This window comes from Berghia stephanieae, chromosome 1, assembly GCF_034508935.2.
Source record: "Berghia stephanieae isolate SIO BIC M18660-M18661 chromosome 1, UCSD_Bste_1.3, whole genome shotgun sequence".
In the NCBI taxonomy this organism is placed as follows: domain Eukaryota; kingdom Metazoa; phylum Mollusca; class Gastropoda; order Nudibranchia; family Aeolidiidae; genus Berghia; species Berghia stephanieae.
In genome coordinates, this window is record NC_088360.1 from 30,103,926 (window position 1) to 30,120,579 (window position 16,654).

The window sequence follows — 16,654 nt, forward strand, 5'->3', positions numbered from 1 at the left end:
AAAGCAATTAAAAAAAAAATAAAAAAAATTGGGCTTTTTATATAGAGCAATATCCACTAAATGTGCTCAAAACGCTTTACAAGGGGTCCCTGGTCAACAGCAACATTTAACATGCAGGACGGGACATGACGCCTATTAGGCGATATTACAATTTTTCGGACAAAGACAACGCTGTTTAACGGCCAGGTACTCATTTTACACCTGAGTAAGGTGAGAGAATGTGAGTAAAGAGCCTTTTCCAAGGACTCAACTATGCGCCGAGCGCGAGGCTCGAACCCAGGACCCTCCGATCCGAAAACGAGTGTCATACCACTAGACCACATAGCCGCACTATGTTATAGCATCATGTCAAGAAACAGTTCATGAGAATAAGAAACTTGTGAAGAAAATAATCCATCTCTATGTATGAGTCTCGTAATTGAAATAAACATAAAGCGTTGCGTTGAATAACAGAGCAACAAAATAAAATGACTGAGGTTGCCAGTGACAAATATACAACCTCTAATCACTTATCTTATTGACTGATTGAATAAAGCTCAATTCATTGCTGAGAATAATGGTTTCACCTTTATAAGATCAGACCTGCTTATATGTGAACCTCGATTTGTAAAGAATGTATTATCAATGTACATTCAATTCTGGTAGAATTTATTTCTCGCGTTAACTGGTGGCTATTGTTAATTGGATTCAATAGTCTGATGTCACGTCGCCCAGCAACGTCGGCCATCGTGGTTCTAAACCAGGAAAATCGGTACTTTTTATTCTTCATGCTGGCTAGAACTTTTCATATGTCTTGTGATCAGAATGTGTAAAAGTCAAAACATGATCATATTTATAATGTTTTTTTTCTCCTCTTGATACACTTTTATGCTCGTCGGAGAAATATTTTGTAAGGGCGTCCGCCATTGTTCCGATAGTTTAGAGCCAGTTACTAAGTTACCATGCGTCATTACGAGGGAAGTGACGTCATGACTGTTGAAGCGTATTTTGGTGCGTTCTATTCGACTGTGCGGCTTTGTAGTCAACTGGTATGACCCATGCCTTCGAAGCGACAAGTCCCGAGTTCGAGTCCCGCCCTAAACGGTGCAAAATTGAATATTTGGAAAAGTCCTCTTGACTCAATTCTCTCATCGTTTTCAGGTTTAAAATGATTAAGTGGTTATAAAAAACTTTGTAACTGACGAAAAAAAGTTGTAATATTGCCTTACAAAGGTTATATCTCCTACATTTAAAAAAAAAATCTTTATTGTCCCCCAAAAAGTGGCAATTTGTCATTTGGTTACACATTTATAACAATACAATATTGACATAGACACACTCACACAAGATGCACACTAAATATAGAATTTATTTATCTATGTATCTTTTTATTTATTGATTTATTTATTGATTGATTTATTTATTTATTCATTCATTATTTATTTATTTATCTATTCCCTGTCCTGCTGCTGCTACTATACTACTACTACTACTACTACTACTACTACTACTACTACTACTACAATTACTACTACTACTACTACTACTACTACTACTACTACTACTATACTACTACTACTACTACTACTACTACTATTACGACTACTACCACTACTACTAACAATTTGAAGATAATACCGATTCGTAAAATAAGTCAATAAGTAACATAGTAGTTATCGTAAAAAAACCCCAATCAAAAAGCAAAAAAAAAAACAAAAACAAAAACAAAACAAAAATATAAACAAAAAACAAAAATACAAAAAAAAAACAACATCCCAACAAAAACTAGGTTGGTGTTGGATATGGACCACTTGTAAAACGCTTTGAGCACGTTTAGTGGATATTACGAAAGATAACTGCTCAAGTATAACTTTTATTCACAACATGTGAGCTAAAATTTAGTGTTAAATGGGATACAACCACACGTGCATTGCAAAATACGTACAAGACAACAGTAAAAAAAATGGAAAAAAATGCAGTCATTTTTCAATATTTGAATACCGTGACAATGACATAAACATTGTCTTACATTACGGACAGGGAAATAGATAAATAAATAAATAAATGAATGAATAAATAAATCAATCAATCAATAAATAAATCAATAAATAAAAAGATACATAGATAAATAAATTCTATATTTATAATGTATATAAAGCTTTATATTTACAGTTTGCTTAACAATCAATAATAATTGTCCTGAAAACATGATATGAAATTTTTGTATCTTCCTCCTGTGATTTATCACCATCAATCCCCATCATTACCATCAATCATTGTTATTATATTTACATTATATTATTATTACTATATATCATTTGTTGTCAGAACATAATAATCATGATAATACTTTAGTCACTTACAGAAAAAGTGTTTATAATATACGTGAAATAAACGATAAATCGCCCCCCCCCCTCGATCAAAACCACTTTACGGGTGAACGTTTTAAACTCAATAATAATTCTATTGAACTCGCTCGTCTTCACAAATATTAAAACGATTGGTGTGAGTAAAGAATTCATTGGAAATTGTGAATGAACTACGCTGTGCTGCCCAAAAAAGACCAAAAATAACTACAATTTATTTGACAATTTGTCAATACTAACAATTTGAAGATAATACCAATTAGTAAAATAAGTCAATTTATAGATATTTTTGGGGGAATTTGAGTATTGATCTTCTACGATTATCAATATATAATTTCAAAATTTAACAACGCTACAACAATATAATGGTGGATTTAGACGTCTAGTAAGCAATGATATTGCAGTAATTTGAAAAAGAAACACACCGTGTTGAAATTTCGAGGGATTTTAACAATATTACTCGACTATTGTAATCGACGATCGAGATTGGAAGTACCTACGGGTTCTGATGACAAAGACCTCCCAATTACCGGTCACACGTGCTATCACTACACCAAAGAGGTTACCTGATTGTTGGGAAGATTTTGTGAAGAATATAGATAGAATGAATTTGACGTCACTCAAGTATTTGTTGTTGCTTTGTGCCATCCGCGTGTATGAGTAATTCTCACTAAACTGTACTAACCAGACTATAAACGTTCAAGCTTACACATAGTTTTGTGTGTTGGTTCGTTATACTTCCGGATGGCAATGTTGTGCTTGGCTAAGAAGCTCACAGCATTGCTACCCGGAAGTATAACGGACCAACACAGTTAATACAGTTTAGTGAGAATTACTCGTAAACGCGGATGGCAAAAAAAACAACAAAAAAAAAAACAACAATATATAACAAAGACTCGAGTGACGCCAACTTCATTCTATCTATAGGCATTAAATCGTTCTAAGTATCGGGTAACCTCTGCGTAGTAGTATCGTATGGCTACACCTCCAAATGTATTTCGTCAACCCAGCTTCTAAAGTCTTCCTCCGCCCTAAGGACGGTTTCGTAGCCACCTTCAAGTTTAGTAACTGGAGAGTGGAGGACGATGTGATCGTTGGTCTCTGGGGCTGCCTGACATTTCTGGCAGGTATCACTGTTTCCAAGTTTCCATCTGCACATATTTGATGCAGTTTTGCCATGTCCAGTTAAGACGCGGTTTTGAGGAAATCCAGTATTTCCTGGCGTTATTGAATGCAGGCACTCTTTTGGTTGAATCTTTACTGATGTTTCCTCCTCTTGGTGTTTCCCTGTTCCACATTTCTCTTCAGTTTTCCTCCACACTGAAGTCTGCCATTTTTGTCAGGTGGAAAGGTCTTCTCGATTTGAGTCTTGTTGTTGAAGGTGCCCCCTTTACGATTGATTATATGGGAGTTTTGTCTGTGACTTCGTCAATTCTTGCATGCATCCTTTGATTAGCATCTTGTCGTCTAAGACTTGGTGGTGCAATGCCGCTCAGTGTTGGGAGCCACTGAGTTGGAGTTGACCCGAGACATCCTGTTATAATTCTCATTGATTCTCTTAATCGGATGTCAACGGGTGTAATAGTAGCACATCCGGCCATTAATCAGGAGATTTGAGGTTCGATCTCTGGTCAAGGCAAGCTGACTTTTTTGGGGTGTTGATTTTTTTTATCTTGTATGTTTCTCTCTGCATCGTCTGCCACGGTTCTGTACAAACTTTTTCTGATTTTAAGTTCTTATGTTTGACAGGGAAGAAAAAATTAAATTTATCAAAGTGACAACTGAACTGTTACATTTAAAATCAAATTAAATTAAATTGAGCTTTTATATAGCGCAATATCCACTAAACGTGCTCAAAGCACTTTACAATGGGTCCCTGACCAACAGCAACACTTAACATGTAGGACGGGACATGATGCCTGTTAGGCGATATTATAATTTTTTCGGACAGAGACAACGCTGTTAACGGCCAGGTACTCATTTTACACCTGACTACGGTGAGAGAAGGTGAGTAAAAAGCCTTTTCCAAGGACTCAACTATGCGCCGAGCGAGGCTTGAACCCAGGACCTTCCGATCCGAAAGTGAGTGTCATACCACGAGACCACATAGCCGCACACCCTGGTGATTTCTGGTCGTTTTGTTGTTGTTGTAACGTTACAATCCCTTTTTGCCATCTGGTTCATTCCGAGAAAATAACGTTTAGAGACGATGAGCCGCAATTGAAAGTTTGAAAGATGATATTTTGTAATGTCTGTTTGTTATCTTTTCCCAGGCAACTATTTCAAATGAGTGCATAGAAAAACTAAGTCATATTTTTCTAAACCTAGAAATTAAAATATACTGTACTGAAAGTAGAAGATATCAGAGATGAAATCAATGACACATTGTAATTATTCAACACAAGATGTGGTGATAATTTTGCCAAACTCTTAAAAAACACGTTTTCAGAATTTTGCCAGAAAACTGGTTCTTCATATATCGATAGATTAAAATGTGTCACGTTTTGTAAAAAAACTATCAAAGCTGGGACTTTCTTAAAAGTTGAAGGTTTGAGAGTTTTGACGATATGACGGTCATTTTAATCTATCGATATTTGAAGGACGAGTTTTCTGGCCAAATTGTCATAAATGTGTTTATCCCGGCAGTTTTGAATGCTGATCAAGCTGAAAAGGCATGCTTGAAATCCTAACATGGACGCAATTCGAATTCAATCTTCCATAAGGCACATTCCATTATATAACGATGTCACTACTTTAATTCACCACGCGAAGATGTCAGGTTTACATTTTACATTTAATTCAACAAGAAGCGGCGTAAAGTTTAAATTATACATGCTAATAATTTCAGGATAACGTTCATCACGTTCCCCTCAAAACAACACACAAAGAATTTTACAATCGTTATGACAAATCAAGCTTAAATATGAACGATCCAGAACATTTCAAAAGAACGTCATCAATGTTTCCCTTTGATAATGATGAATATCAAGAAACTGGCTTTGTGAGTGACCGTCTTCGAGATATTTTAGAACCATTCCTTTGGTTCACGATGCTGCCTCTGTGTGTTATGGGGGTGGCAACAAATATCATCAACATACGGGTATTTATTGAACAAGGCGTGAAAAACGACAGCACAAACATTGGCTTTGTTTGTTTATCAATTTGTGATCTTTTAGGATGTGCTACATTGATTCCATACTTGTCAGATACACGGACGGCCTTATAACTCATTACACATGCATCGCCTTTGCCATGTTCTTTATATACAAAATATGAGCACATGGATAACAGTTTACATATCACTGATAAGAAGCCTCTGTGTTGTTTTCCCTTTGAAAGTAAAATTGATGTTTACACCAAAAACCACAGTAATCGTCATAGCATTTATCATTGTCATCTGGTTATCACCACAAATCATTTATTCAGCACACACTTCTCTTGAGTGGGTTTTCGTGCCAAAGTTCAACACATCTATCGCGGCCATTATTGACTCACCGACAACACAGGTTGTTCTTTACTATCAACAACTCTTCACAAATCGAATTTCACCTGGTTTGTCCATCTTTATTATCATTATAAACTCTGTGATCATGACCAAAAAATTAATTCAAGTCAAAAAATGGCGGATAAAGAATTCAAGCAATCCGGGGTCAGAGGTTAAAGCAGACATGACCGCAAAGTCATCCAAAAACCAAATGGCGTCCAAAGACATTGAACTGATAACGTTCATCAACACAACTACAAGTATATTTTTCGTTTGTAATGTGATGGGGTTTATACCAAGCATCGCTATTATGGTATTCCCCGGCGTGAGTTTTAATGGTATCAACAAAAACTTGTTTTACCTTGCCTTCATTGTAAGGTATTGGTTTGATTCTGTCAATTCCTCCATTAATTTATTTTTCTATATTCGCGTTTCTACTCGTTACAAAGAAGCTTTTGCTTCGTCCTTTAGGATGAGCTCCAAGCAAGGGGAGGATCTAAAACGTCAAAGAGGCCTTGCAGTACAAAAATAGATTTTTACAACAAGATGTTCAACGAGTGTCTTTTTGTGTGCAAAAGTGCAGATCATGAAGTTCTCTTTAAGTAAAGATAGTTGTGATGCTAAAGTTGAGTCAGTGTGATAAATTGCTTCTTTCCTTTCATGTAAAGGTCTCGTTCTAACGCGCATGCTTTATTTGTTTGTTTTGGGCCAAAAGGCAACGTGCAATAGAAAACATAAACATTCTCAATCGGCATCTTGTGTTTTATGTCAAGTAACACAACCCACACAATAGAAGTCACATAAGGCATATTTAACAGTGATGTCCGCCAAAGTGCCCGGTAGTCGGAATCAAGAAAACCGGGCATACATGAGGAAATGTCACCGAGGTAAAATTTTCCATGGTCATTAAATACCTCAGAATTCCATCCTGCAATTGGATTCAGTAGTCTGATGTCACGTTACCCAGCAACGGCGGCCATCGTGGTTCTAAACAAATAAAATCGTTACTTTGTATTCTTCATGCTGGCTAGAAATTTTCATGTCTTGTGATCAGAATGTGTAAAAGTCAAAACATGATCAGATTTATAATGTTTTTTCCCCTCAGGATAGCATTTATGCTCGTCGGAGAAATATTTTATAAGGGCGTAGGCCATTGTTCCGATAGTTTAGAGCCAGTTACTAAGTTACCATGCGTCATTACGAGCGAAGTGACGTTGCGACTGTTGAAGCGTATTACAGCCTGATCATTGCGTCCAATATACAATAGTATAGCTCTTCATTTCTATGATTTATACACGTAACAACGTATCCATACAGGTTCTTAATTTTTGTCAAATTGCTTAAAGGAAATAAAAAAAACCCCCACTGAGCATTTATATGGCACGATATTCCCATAAACGTGCTCAAAGCACTTACAAGGGGTCCCCAACCAAAAGCAACACTGAACACGTAGGACAAGACATAACACCTATTAGACGATAATATTACAATTCTTTTTCAACGGAGACGACGCTGTATGTTAATGGGCCAGTTACTCTTTTAACACCTGGGTACGATGAAAGAATGTGAGTAAAGGGGCTTTTGTTCAAGAACACAACTTTGCGCCACTCAAAGCGGGAATCAAACTCTGGAGTTACAATTTTTTTTTAATCGAGCTTTTAATAGCGCAATAACCACTAAACGTGCTCAAAGCGCTTTACAAAGGGGACCTGGCCTACAGCAAAATTTAGCATTTATTTTAGGACGAGACATACGCCTGTTAGGCGATATTACATTTTTTTCGGACAGAGACAACGCTGTTATCGTCCAGGTACTCATTTTACACCTGGCTACGTGCGGTGAGAGAATGTGAGTAAAGACTCAAGGACTCAACTATGCGCCGATCGAGGCTCGAACCCAGGACCTTCCGATTTGAAAGCGAGTGTCATACCACTAAACCACATAGCCACACGAGTTACCTGTCCGAAGACGAGTTTCATCCCACAAGACCAAAAGTTTCACGTTATTGGACATATTCATTTATTATTTTGTTCAGCTCTATCTCCAGAGTGAGCATAACAGACCATTGGTATTTATAACTACAACGTTGTCAGTAGGAAGTGAATGAACAAAATATGTCACGATTTAACGAGCTAAATGCCCTTCTCTGGAGAAATTCGTATTAAAGAATTTTGCCAGAAAACTCGTCTTTCAAATATCCATCCATTTTAATAAATCTTGGCAAAAACGCACAATTTTGGGACTTTGTTTGAAGACTGGTTTCACACCTCCATTGAGATTTGAACCAGTATTTTGACATCGCACTATTGTTTCCAATACAATCACTTGATAATCATCGTATTTTATATTCAGGGAGGCGTAGATTAAATTTCCCGTAATTTGAAATGATAACGATTCATCGTATAAAGAAACAAAGAAAAAAGAACGTGAGCTTTTATAAAGCGGATTATCCACTAAACGTGCTCAAAGCGCTTTACTAGGGGTCTGGGCCAACAGCAACACATAACATGTAGGACGAGACATGACGCCTGTCAGGCGATATTACAAATGTTTGGGACAGAGACAAAGCTGTTAACGGCCATGTACTCATTTTACACCTGAGTACGATGAGAGAAAGTGAGTAAAGAGCCTTTTCCAAGGACTCAACAATGCGCCGAGCGAGGCTCGAACCCAGGACCTTCCGATCCGAAAGCGAGTGTCATACCACAAGACCACATAGCCGCACGAGAACGTCATAGGCTCCCTGTTCTTGACTTGTTGTAATGAGTAGCATCCGAATCAAAACAGAAATGACCCATTTTATGACCAAGATTGTGGTCTCCCTATTGCCATATTGGTCAATTTTGGCTAGGGAGACCAGAATCTTGGTCAAAATGGCTCGTTTTGGCTAGGGACACCAAGATTTTGGCACCCCGGCGTAAAACCATATTTTTGTTTATAGAACTGTTTCTTTATGTTAAAGAGGCGAGTTTTTTCTTCTTTTGTTTATTGCTTGCCTGTTTGTTTTTGTTGCTGTTCTTGCTTTTATTATATTTTTTTGCCCACCCCACACCAAAAAATATCAGAAAAGAGATTGCAAGTTATCCGCCCGTCGCCCAATACTTTTAGTTTTGTGCTAGGTTAACCGTGTATTCATTTATAGATCAGCTTCTTCATGTTGTGGATTGTTTATTTAAAAAAAAAAAAATTTTTTTAATGTATTACTTTTTTATATACTAGTAAAAAGCCCGCAATTTCGCGGGGAAAGAACTATTTTCATTCGATACTGTACTCACCATCATTTAATGAGGGCAGATTGGTAAACAACGTTGTCTGTGTAATTTGGTATATATTCGGTTGATTTTTCTGTGTGGCCCAACATGAAATATCAACGGTGAAAATACAAATTTAAAGAATACTGGGGATGTAGGAGCTTTCGGAATGTCTCCCCTTTACTTAACTTATGGAAAAACAAACACCCTAGCACGTTTAATAACACTTATGACTAACCTCTCAATCTAACCCTAATAGAAAAAAAAAAAACAACTCTCGGACTGCTTTGCACTCCCTTTCAATACTTAACAAATCAAAATGGCGGCCGAAAATCAAAACAATGGTCAAATTAGGAAATTTTAAACTTTCACAAATCTATCAAGGTTTATTCTAAAGTTTTTAAAATGCCTGACAAAATATCAACGGTAAAAATACAAATTTAAAGAATACTGGGGATGTAGGAGCTTTCGGAATGTCTCCCCTTTACTTAACTTATGGAAAATCAAACACCCTAGCACCTTTAATAACACTTGGTACTTATGACTAACCTCTCGAGCTAACCCTAATAGTAAAAAAACAACTCTCGGACTTCTTTTCACTACCTTTCAATACTTAACAAATCACAATGGCGGCCGAAAATCAAAACAATGATCAAATTAGGAAATTTTAAACTTTCACAAATCTATCAAGGTTTGTTCTAGAGTATTTAAAATACTTCTATATAATGACAAACTGAATAAATAAATGCCTGACAAAATATCAACGGTGAAAATACACATTTAAAGAATACTGGGGATGTAGGAGCTTTCGGAATGTCTCCCCTTTACTTAACTTATGGAAAAACAAACACCTAGCACCTTTAATAACATGACTAACCTCTCGAGCTAACCCTAATAGTAAAAAAAGAATAAAAATGGAGACTGAAATACCTTCATGTGATCAAGTGAATAATATCACTATGAATGCCACGATTTGCTGAAAAATGCCAACACACACACACACACACACATGTATACACCAAACACAACACACACACAAACACACACACATACACACACAAACATACACGCAATTAGAACAAAACTGATCACCGCTAAATCAACAACACAACGGAAGTAATAATAATACTTGATGTCATAAATAGATGACGCAAATTGACAACTTTTTACAGTGTCAAAATTAGTTGATTTTGGGAGCCAAGTGTCGTCGGTACATATTTTATGATATTATCTGTTTGACTCAACGAACTTTCAAACTGACTTTAAATTTTAAAAGGAAATCAAGTTATCTGTTTATCTATCTGTAAAAAATACATTTCTAATATTCAAATCTTTCAGTAGAGTTGTGCGCCGTATCAATTTTTTTTATTGACTCAAATAAGCACAATGTTCTCCACAATGCTATATTTTTTAAAGAAAGGATTGGTTTGTTTATTTTTAGGCCTTGTAGCTAACATTATTGTCATATCCCCCCCCTCCCCCCCCTATACGAAATTTCTTTTTGTACTCTTCTTTATTAAATTCAAATTTGGCAAGATTGACCGTGATTTTGGTCTCCTGGGTAAAGCCGTGTTTTCAATTGTCGGCGGCTTTTTCTTTTTTGATCTCGTATCATGGTCTCCCTTGTACCCAACATCTCGGTTGTTTGTGGAGCGCCCCCTCCCCCCCCCCTCCATCCGCTTTCATCCACCGGTCCACCACCAATTATAATTAATTTTCTCTCCGTGTCTGAAGAGGGCTCCGCATGCATTGTCATCTAATATTACATAACACAAGACTGGTCTTCCTAATAGTTTCTTTAACCAATATAGCATTAAAAAAAATAAAACTTGACAGTAATTATGTCAAGGTTTTGTTCTTGTTGCTTGTACGTATATCTCTCTTTTCCACTTCGTATTAAAATAGCGTCATGATTTTTTCCGTTTAAAACAATAATTCTACCACCATATCTGGCCCAGCGGGTTTATGCATTTTAAAAATGAAAAATATTCATTAAGCTTAGGTGAATATGCATTCAAAAAAGAAGAAAATATGCAGGCTTCAATAATATACAATAAACAATTAAGACTCAACGTACAACTAAATTCTGTGAACAGAGAACCCCCCCCCCACTCTTTTTTTCTCTTCATTGACTTTAGTGAAAACATTTCTTCTCAAACGAACTTATCTCAGACTCAGTCTCAGATCCAACGAACCAGTAGTATAGGCAGACTCACTTTTTAAAAACGTCCCTATTTTCTACTGAGACATTCAGTTGAACTTTAAGAACTTTTTTAAAAATCACCTCCCAAATCTCACACATTTGACTGCCCCCCCCCCTCTCAGCTAAGGACTCCGACAAGGACCCGAACAAAACCCACGTAATTTCATTCAATGACAAAACAGAGAGCAACTCGGAAAACAGATGTAGAAGGAGTGAAATTGACGTCTCTCAGCTGTTTGTTATTTTCTACTGAGACATTCAGTTGAACTTTTAAAAAACTAAGATCTGCTGTCGGCATCGGCTAACAAGGAACAGAGAACGACGATAGAGTGGAGACTACCTCAGGCCTCATCCTACCATGTGTCAGGGGTGGGGCAGGGTCAGTGTCATTTAATATTAGATAATAGTGAATGCGGAGCTCTGTTCTAGGTACGGAGAGAAAATTATAAACTGATGACGGGGGAAGGTGGGGGGATGACCCCACATACGACGAACGTGTTGGGCGCAGGGAAGACCATGGTACCGAGATCAAAGAGAAAAAGCTGCAGCACTTGGATGGTGTTTTTAAAACTATCCTATTTTCTTCCTTTTTACCGACACTGATGTGACCTAAACGTGTTGCAAGCGCCATAAAACCCTTTACAAACAAAAGCTTTGTATTCGTCGTTGTACTGCATTGTACTCAACAGTAAGTACCCCCCCCCCCCCCAAGAAAAGTAACCTGATTTTTTGGAACTACATAAGTGAAAATTGAAGAAAAAAGAAGAAAATGAAAATGAAAATAATTTTTGTGTTGGGCGGCTGATAACTCTCTCTCTCTCTCTCTCTCTCTCTCTCTCTCTCTCTCTCTCTCTCGTTGAACAGAGAACCCCCCCCCACTCTTTTTTTCTCTTCATTGACTTTAGTGAAAACATTTCTTCTCAAACGAACTTATCTCAGACTCAGTCTCAGATCCAACGAACCAGTAGTATAGGCAGACTCACTTTTTAAAAACGTCCCTATTTTCTACTGAGACATTCAGTTGAACTTTTAAAAAACTAAGATCTGCTGTCGGCATCGGCTAACAAGGAACAGAGAACGACGATAGAGTGGAGACTACCTCAGGCCTCATCCTACCATGTGTCAGGGGTGGGGCAGGGTCAGTGTCATTTAATATTAGATAATAGTGAATGCGGAGCTCTGTTCTAGGTACGGAGAGAAAATTATAAACTGATGACGGGGGAAGGTGGGGGGATGACCCCACATACGACGAACGTGTTGGGCGCAGGGAAGACCATGGTACCGAGATCAAAGAGAAAAAGCTGCAGCACTTGGATGGTGTTTTTAAAACTATCCTATTTTCTTCCTTTTTACCGACACTGATGTGACCTAAACGTGTTGCAAGCGCCATAAAACCCTTTACAAACAAAAGCTTTGTATTCGTCGTTGTACTGCATTGTACTCAACAGTAAGTACCCCCCCCCCCCCCCCCCCCCAAGAAAAGTAACCTGATTTTTTGGAACTACATAAGTGAAAATTGAAGAAAAAAGAAGAAAATGAAAATGAAAATAATTTTTGTGTTGGGCGGCTGATAACTCTCTCTCTCTCTCTCTCTCTCTCTCTCTCTCTCTCTCTCTCTCTCTCTCTCTCTCTCTGTGTCTCTCTAGCTCTAACCCCCCCCCCCAAAAAAAAAAAACCCCAACAAAAACTGCCCTCCTCAACGTGATAATAGTACAAGAAACTGTTCCATTGTTTTGCGTCGGAAGACCAAAATAGTGTCTTCCTAGCAAAAATTAAAAAAATATTTAAAAAAAAATAAAAGTTAACTTTTGTGCGGGCGATCGGTCGATAACTTGCAATCTCTTCTCTGTCACTTTTCTCGTGTGGGTGGGGAGGGTTGATTACTACCTAAAAATACCTCCCCCCCCCCCCCCCCCCCCCAAAAAAAAAAAAAAAAGAAAGAAAGAACAGTAACAAAAACAAAAAGGCAAGCAATGAATGAATAGAAGAAAAAAAAAACTCGCCTCTTTAACATAAAGAAATAGTTCTATAAACGAAAATACGGTTTTACGCCGGGGGCCAAAATCTTGGTCTCCCTAGACACTTCCAAAAATAAATTACGAATTGTTAAATTTTCAAGTAGACAGTTCTGTATTTAAGATCACTGTGTTGGACATAACGAAGGGACAATATTATATGTGACAAACGCATTCCTCTAATAAATGTTTAAGGTTAGACTAGTTTTTTTTTAAAAACCGTTTTTGTTTTTAATGGTTTTACGGCGCTTTTGATATTTTTAGGCCATATCAGCACGTGTAAAAAGAAAAAAAATAGGATGGTAAAATAAGTTCAGAATTATAATTAAAGCACCCAAGAAGAAGTAAGACAAAGGGGAATTGTTTCAAATAGGGACCAGATGTAGATTCCAAGAACATTCCATCAATGTACTTAGTTTAGATCACCTAAAAGTCTCATCCAGACACCAGCAAGGGATACCAATAAGGCTGATGAGCTATAGAACTACTCGCTACATCCTACACGCTACACGTTTCATACGTGGGGCTATGTGGTCTAAGTGGTATGACACTCGCTTTCGGATCGGAAGGTCATGGGTTCGAGCCTCGCTCGACGCATAGTTGAGTCCTTGGAGAAAGCTCTTTACTCACATTCTCTCACCGTACTCAGTTGTAAAATGAGTACCTGGCCGTTAACAGCTTTGTCTCTGTCCGAAAAAATTGTAATATCGCCTAACAGGCGTCATGTCCCGTCCTTCATGTTAAATGTTGCTGTTGGCCAGGGACCCCTTGTAAAACGCTTTGAGCACGTTTCTTGGCTATTGCGCTCTATAAATGCTCAATTTTCTTTTTTTTTACCCCGGGCTATATAACTTTATAATATCATGCTACATGCTTCATATTTTGCCAGAGACAGAGGAATTTTGTTTTATTTTCTCCGAAAATGAATTCTTCCGACGAAGATGTTCATTTGTTACGAAGGAGACGAAAACGGATAAGAAAACGAAAGAGACAAAGCATTTGGTGCCGAGAACATTTTCTTCTCAGAGAATCACGAGGAGAGTTCCAGCGTACATTCCGTCATCTTCTTGAGAATCCTGATGAAGAATTCTTCCCAGATCCCAGAGATTGGGCCTTGCCCTTACCATTTCAATCATTTTTTCCTTGTAGTCGTCCATGTTCGCCGGATCTAGAACTACACGTGTAGCAAAAAAGTGAGCATGTCCATTTCTTTCTACTCGCGTATTGCATGTAGCGAGTCCCGTGTATCGTGTAGTGAGTTGTATGGCCCAGCATAAGACAGACAACGAGGTTTCACTTTTCTATACACGTTTAAATCGTATAGCAAGGAGCTTGTAGCATGTACCGTGTAGTTCTATGGCCGGTCAGCCTAAGAGGAACACACTCAAACGGTCAAAGCAACAATATAAGGATCAGTACATAACAAAGAGAAGATTTACAAGAAAAAAAAATCACCTCCCAAATCTCACACATTTGACTGCCCCCCCCCCCTCTCAGCTAAGGACTCCGACAAGGACCCGAACAAAACCCACGTAATTTCATTCAATGACAAAACAGAGAGCAACTCGGAAAACAGATGTAGAAGGAGTGAAATTGACGTCTCTCAGCTGTTTGTTATTGTTTTCAACCAGCCATTTTTATGAGTAGTTCTCACTAAATTACATCAATCAGACTTTTAACGTTCAAGGTTACACTTAGTTTTGGCAAAGAGTGTGTAGGGTAACGTAGTTACCAAGAGCTCTCACTTCTCTTAACCGCAATGCTATTGTTGCGTGCCAGGCGAGACAGCGAGGTGGGTGTGCTCCGCGTGTATCATGCGCGCTAGGCTTACTGATACAATGAAGAAAATACGAGTAGAAGACGGAAGATGCGTGGCTTCACCAAAAGCGGGAAGTGAGAGCTCTTGGTAACATAACAATCGTTACCTACACGCTCTTTGGTTAAGGGTAAGTTATATTCGGCTGGAGGAGTTTTTTGGCTAAACGCATCACATCAATGTCGGATGGAAGATACAACAAGTGACCTCCTGTCCACCATTGGGAGGTCAAAAGACCCAGGAGGTTTCTAACCTAAATGTATAGCTTCAATAGGGTGCGATACCGAAGTTTTGTTTTTGATTCCTACCATCGTACAAGACTGCAAGAAGCTGTGAACCAGAAAGGGTGGAAAAAATGAAACGTTGTAACAACTTCAATAAAGAACAAAGGCCATGAACGTTTCGAGCTCAAACCCTTATTGGGCCAACAACAAAATTAATATTGATATAAGTGTTTAATATTCTTTTTGTTGTTGGCTGAAATATGGTTTTTACGGGCACAAAAATGCAAGCAAACAACAAATGGGACATTCTATTATATTAAGCAAGTCATAGACCCACCACTTCAAAATGGGTTCAAAATCGCTCCAACAGTCCTGACAAATACCGACAACTCTGACACTGACATGTTTATAGAAGTAACGCAGTTGAGGTCACGCGGCTCTTTGTTGTTACTTTTAGCCACCCATTTTTATGAGTTGTTCTCAATAAATTGTATTAATCAGACTATAGATAGTTTGAAGATGACGTCACTCATGTCTTTGTTATTGATTTTTGCCATCCGCGTTTATGAGTAATGCTTACTGAACTGTATTAACCTTACTATAAACGTTCATGGATACACACAGTTTTGTGTGTTAGTCCGTTATACTTCCGGATGGCAATGTTGTGAGCTTCTTAGCCAAGCGCATACTATCTATTGTTTAAGGCGTAGCCTCCAATGACCACACGAGGTTAAGTCATATTTTCTTCCTTCGTCATGGATTCCTCGGATGAAGATACTCTGATTGTTATTGACACCGAAGAATAGAACAGGAAGAAAAGAAAACGTTTCATCATCATTATCATCATCATCATCATCATCATCATCATCATCATCATCATTATCATCGCCATTTTTATTATTATTAAAACACGCTCACCTCTGGAAGGGGTTTCTCTATTTTCTTGTGACTACATTCGTTGTCTCTTGTGTTGTGTTGTGGGGTGTGTGCCCACCGTGTGTTGTCTGTGTAGGTTCCACATAAGGTTACACATAGTTTTGTGTGTACGTTATATCCAGCTGGCAGATGTTGTGAGTTTATTTACTACTTTTTTAAACCCAAGGCATCGGAGACAATAAACAGGTATAGATAGTATGCGCTTGGCTAAGAAGCTCATAACATTGCCATCCGGAAGTATAACGGACCAACACACGAAACTGTGTGTATCCATGAACGTTTATAGTCGGGTTAATACAGTTCAGTGAGCATTACTCATAAACGGGGATGGCAAAAACAATAACAAAGACCTGAGTGACGTCATCTTTGAACTATCTGTA

The 16,654-nt window shown here is 37.9% G+C and overlaps 1 protein-coding gene across 1 annotated transcript; it reads left to right on the plus strand.

The window, feature by feature from the left end:
• The first annotated feature begins 4,618 nt into the window (after positions 1-4,618).
• On the plus strand, positions 4,619-7,199 carry LOC144963701 (uncharacterized). Its single transcript, XM_078897658.1, has 2 exons — positions 4,619-4,732; positions 4,992-7,199. The coding sequence occupies exon 2, from the start codon at positions 5,582-5,584 to the stop codon at positions 6,359-6,361; it is 780 nt and encodes a 259-aa protein (XP_078753784.1). The 5' UTR covers positions 4,619-4,732; positions 4,992-5,581; the 3' UTR covers positions 6,362-7,199.
• Positions 7,200-16,654: the final 9,455 nt, after the last annotated feature.

Excerpts from the sequence above, each read along its gene's own strand:
- LOC144963701 (XM_078897658.1), top strand. The coding sequence starts at position 5,582 with ATGCATCGCCTTTGCCATGTTCTTTATATACAAAATATGAGCACATGG.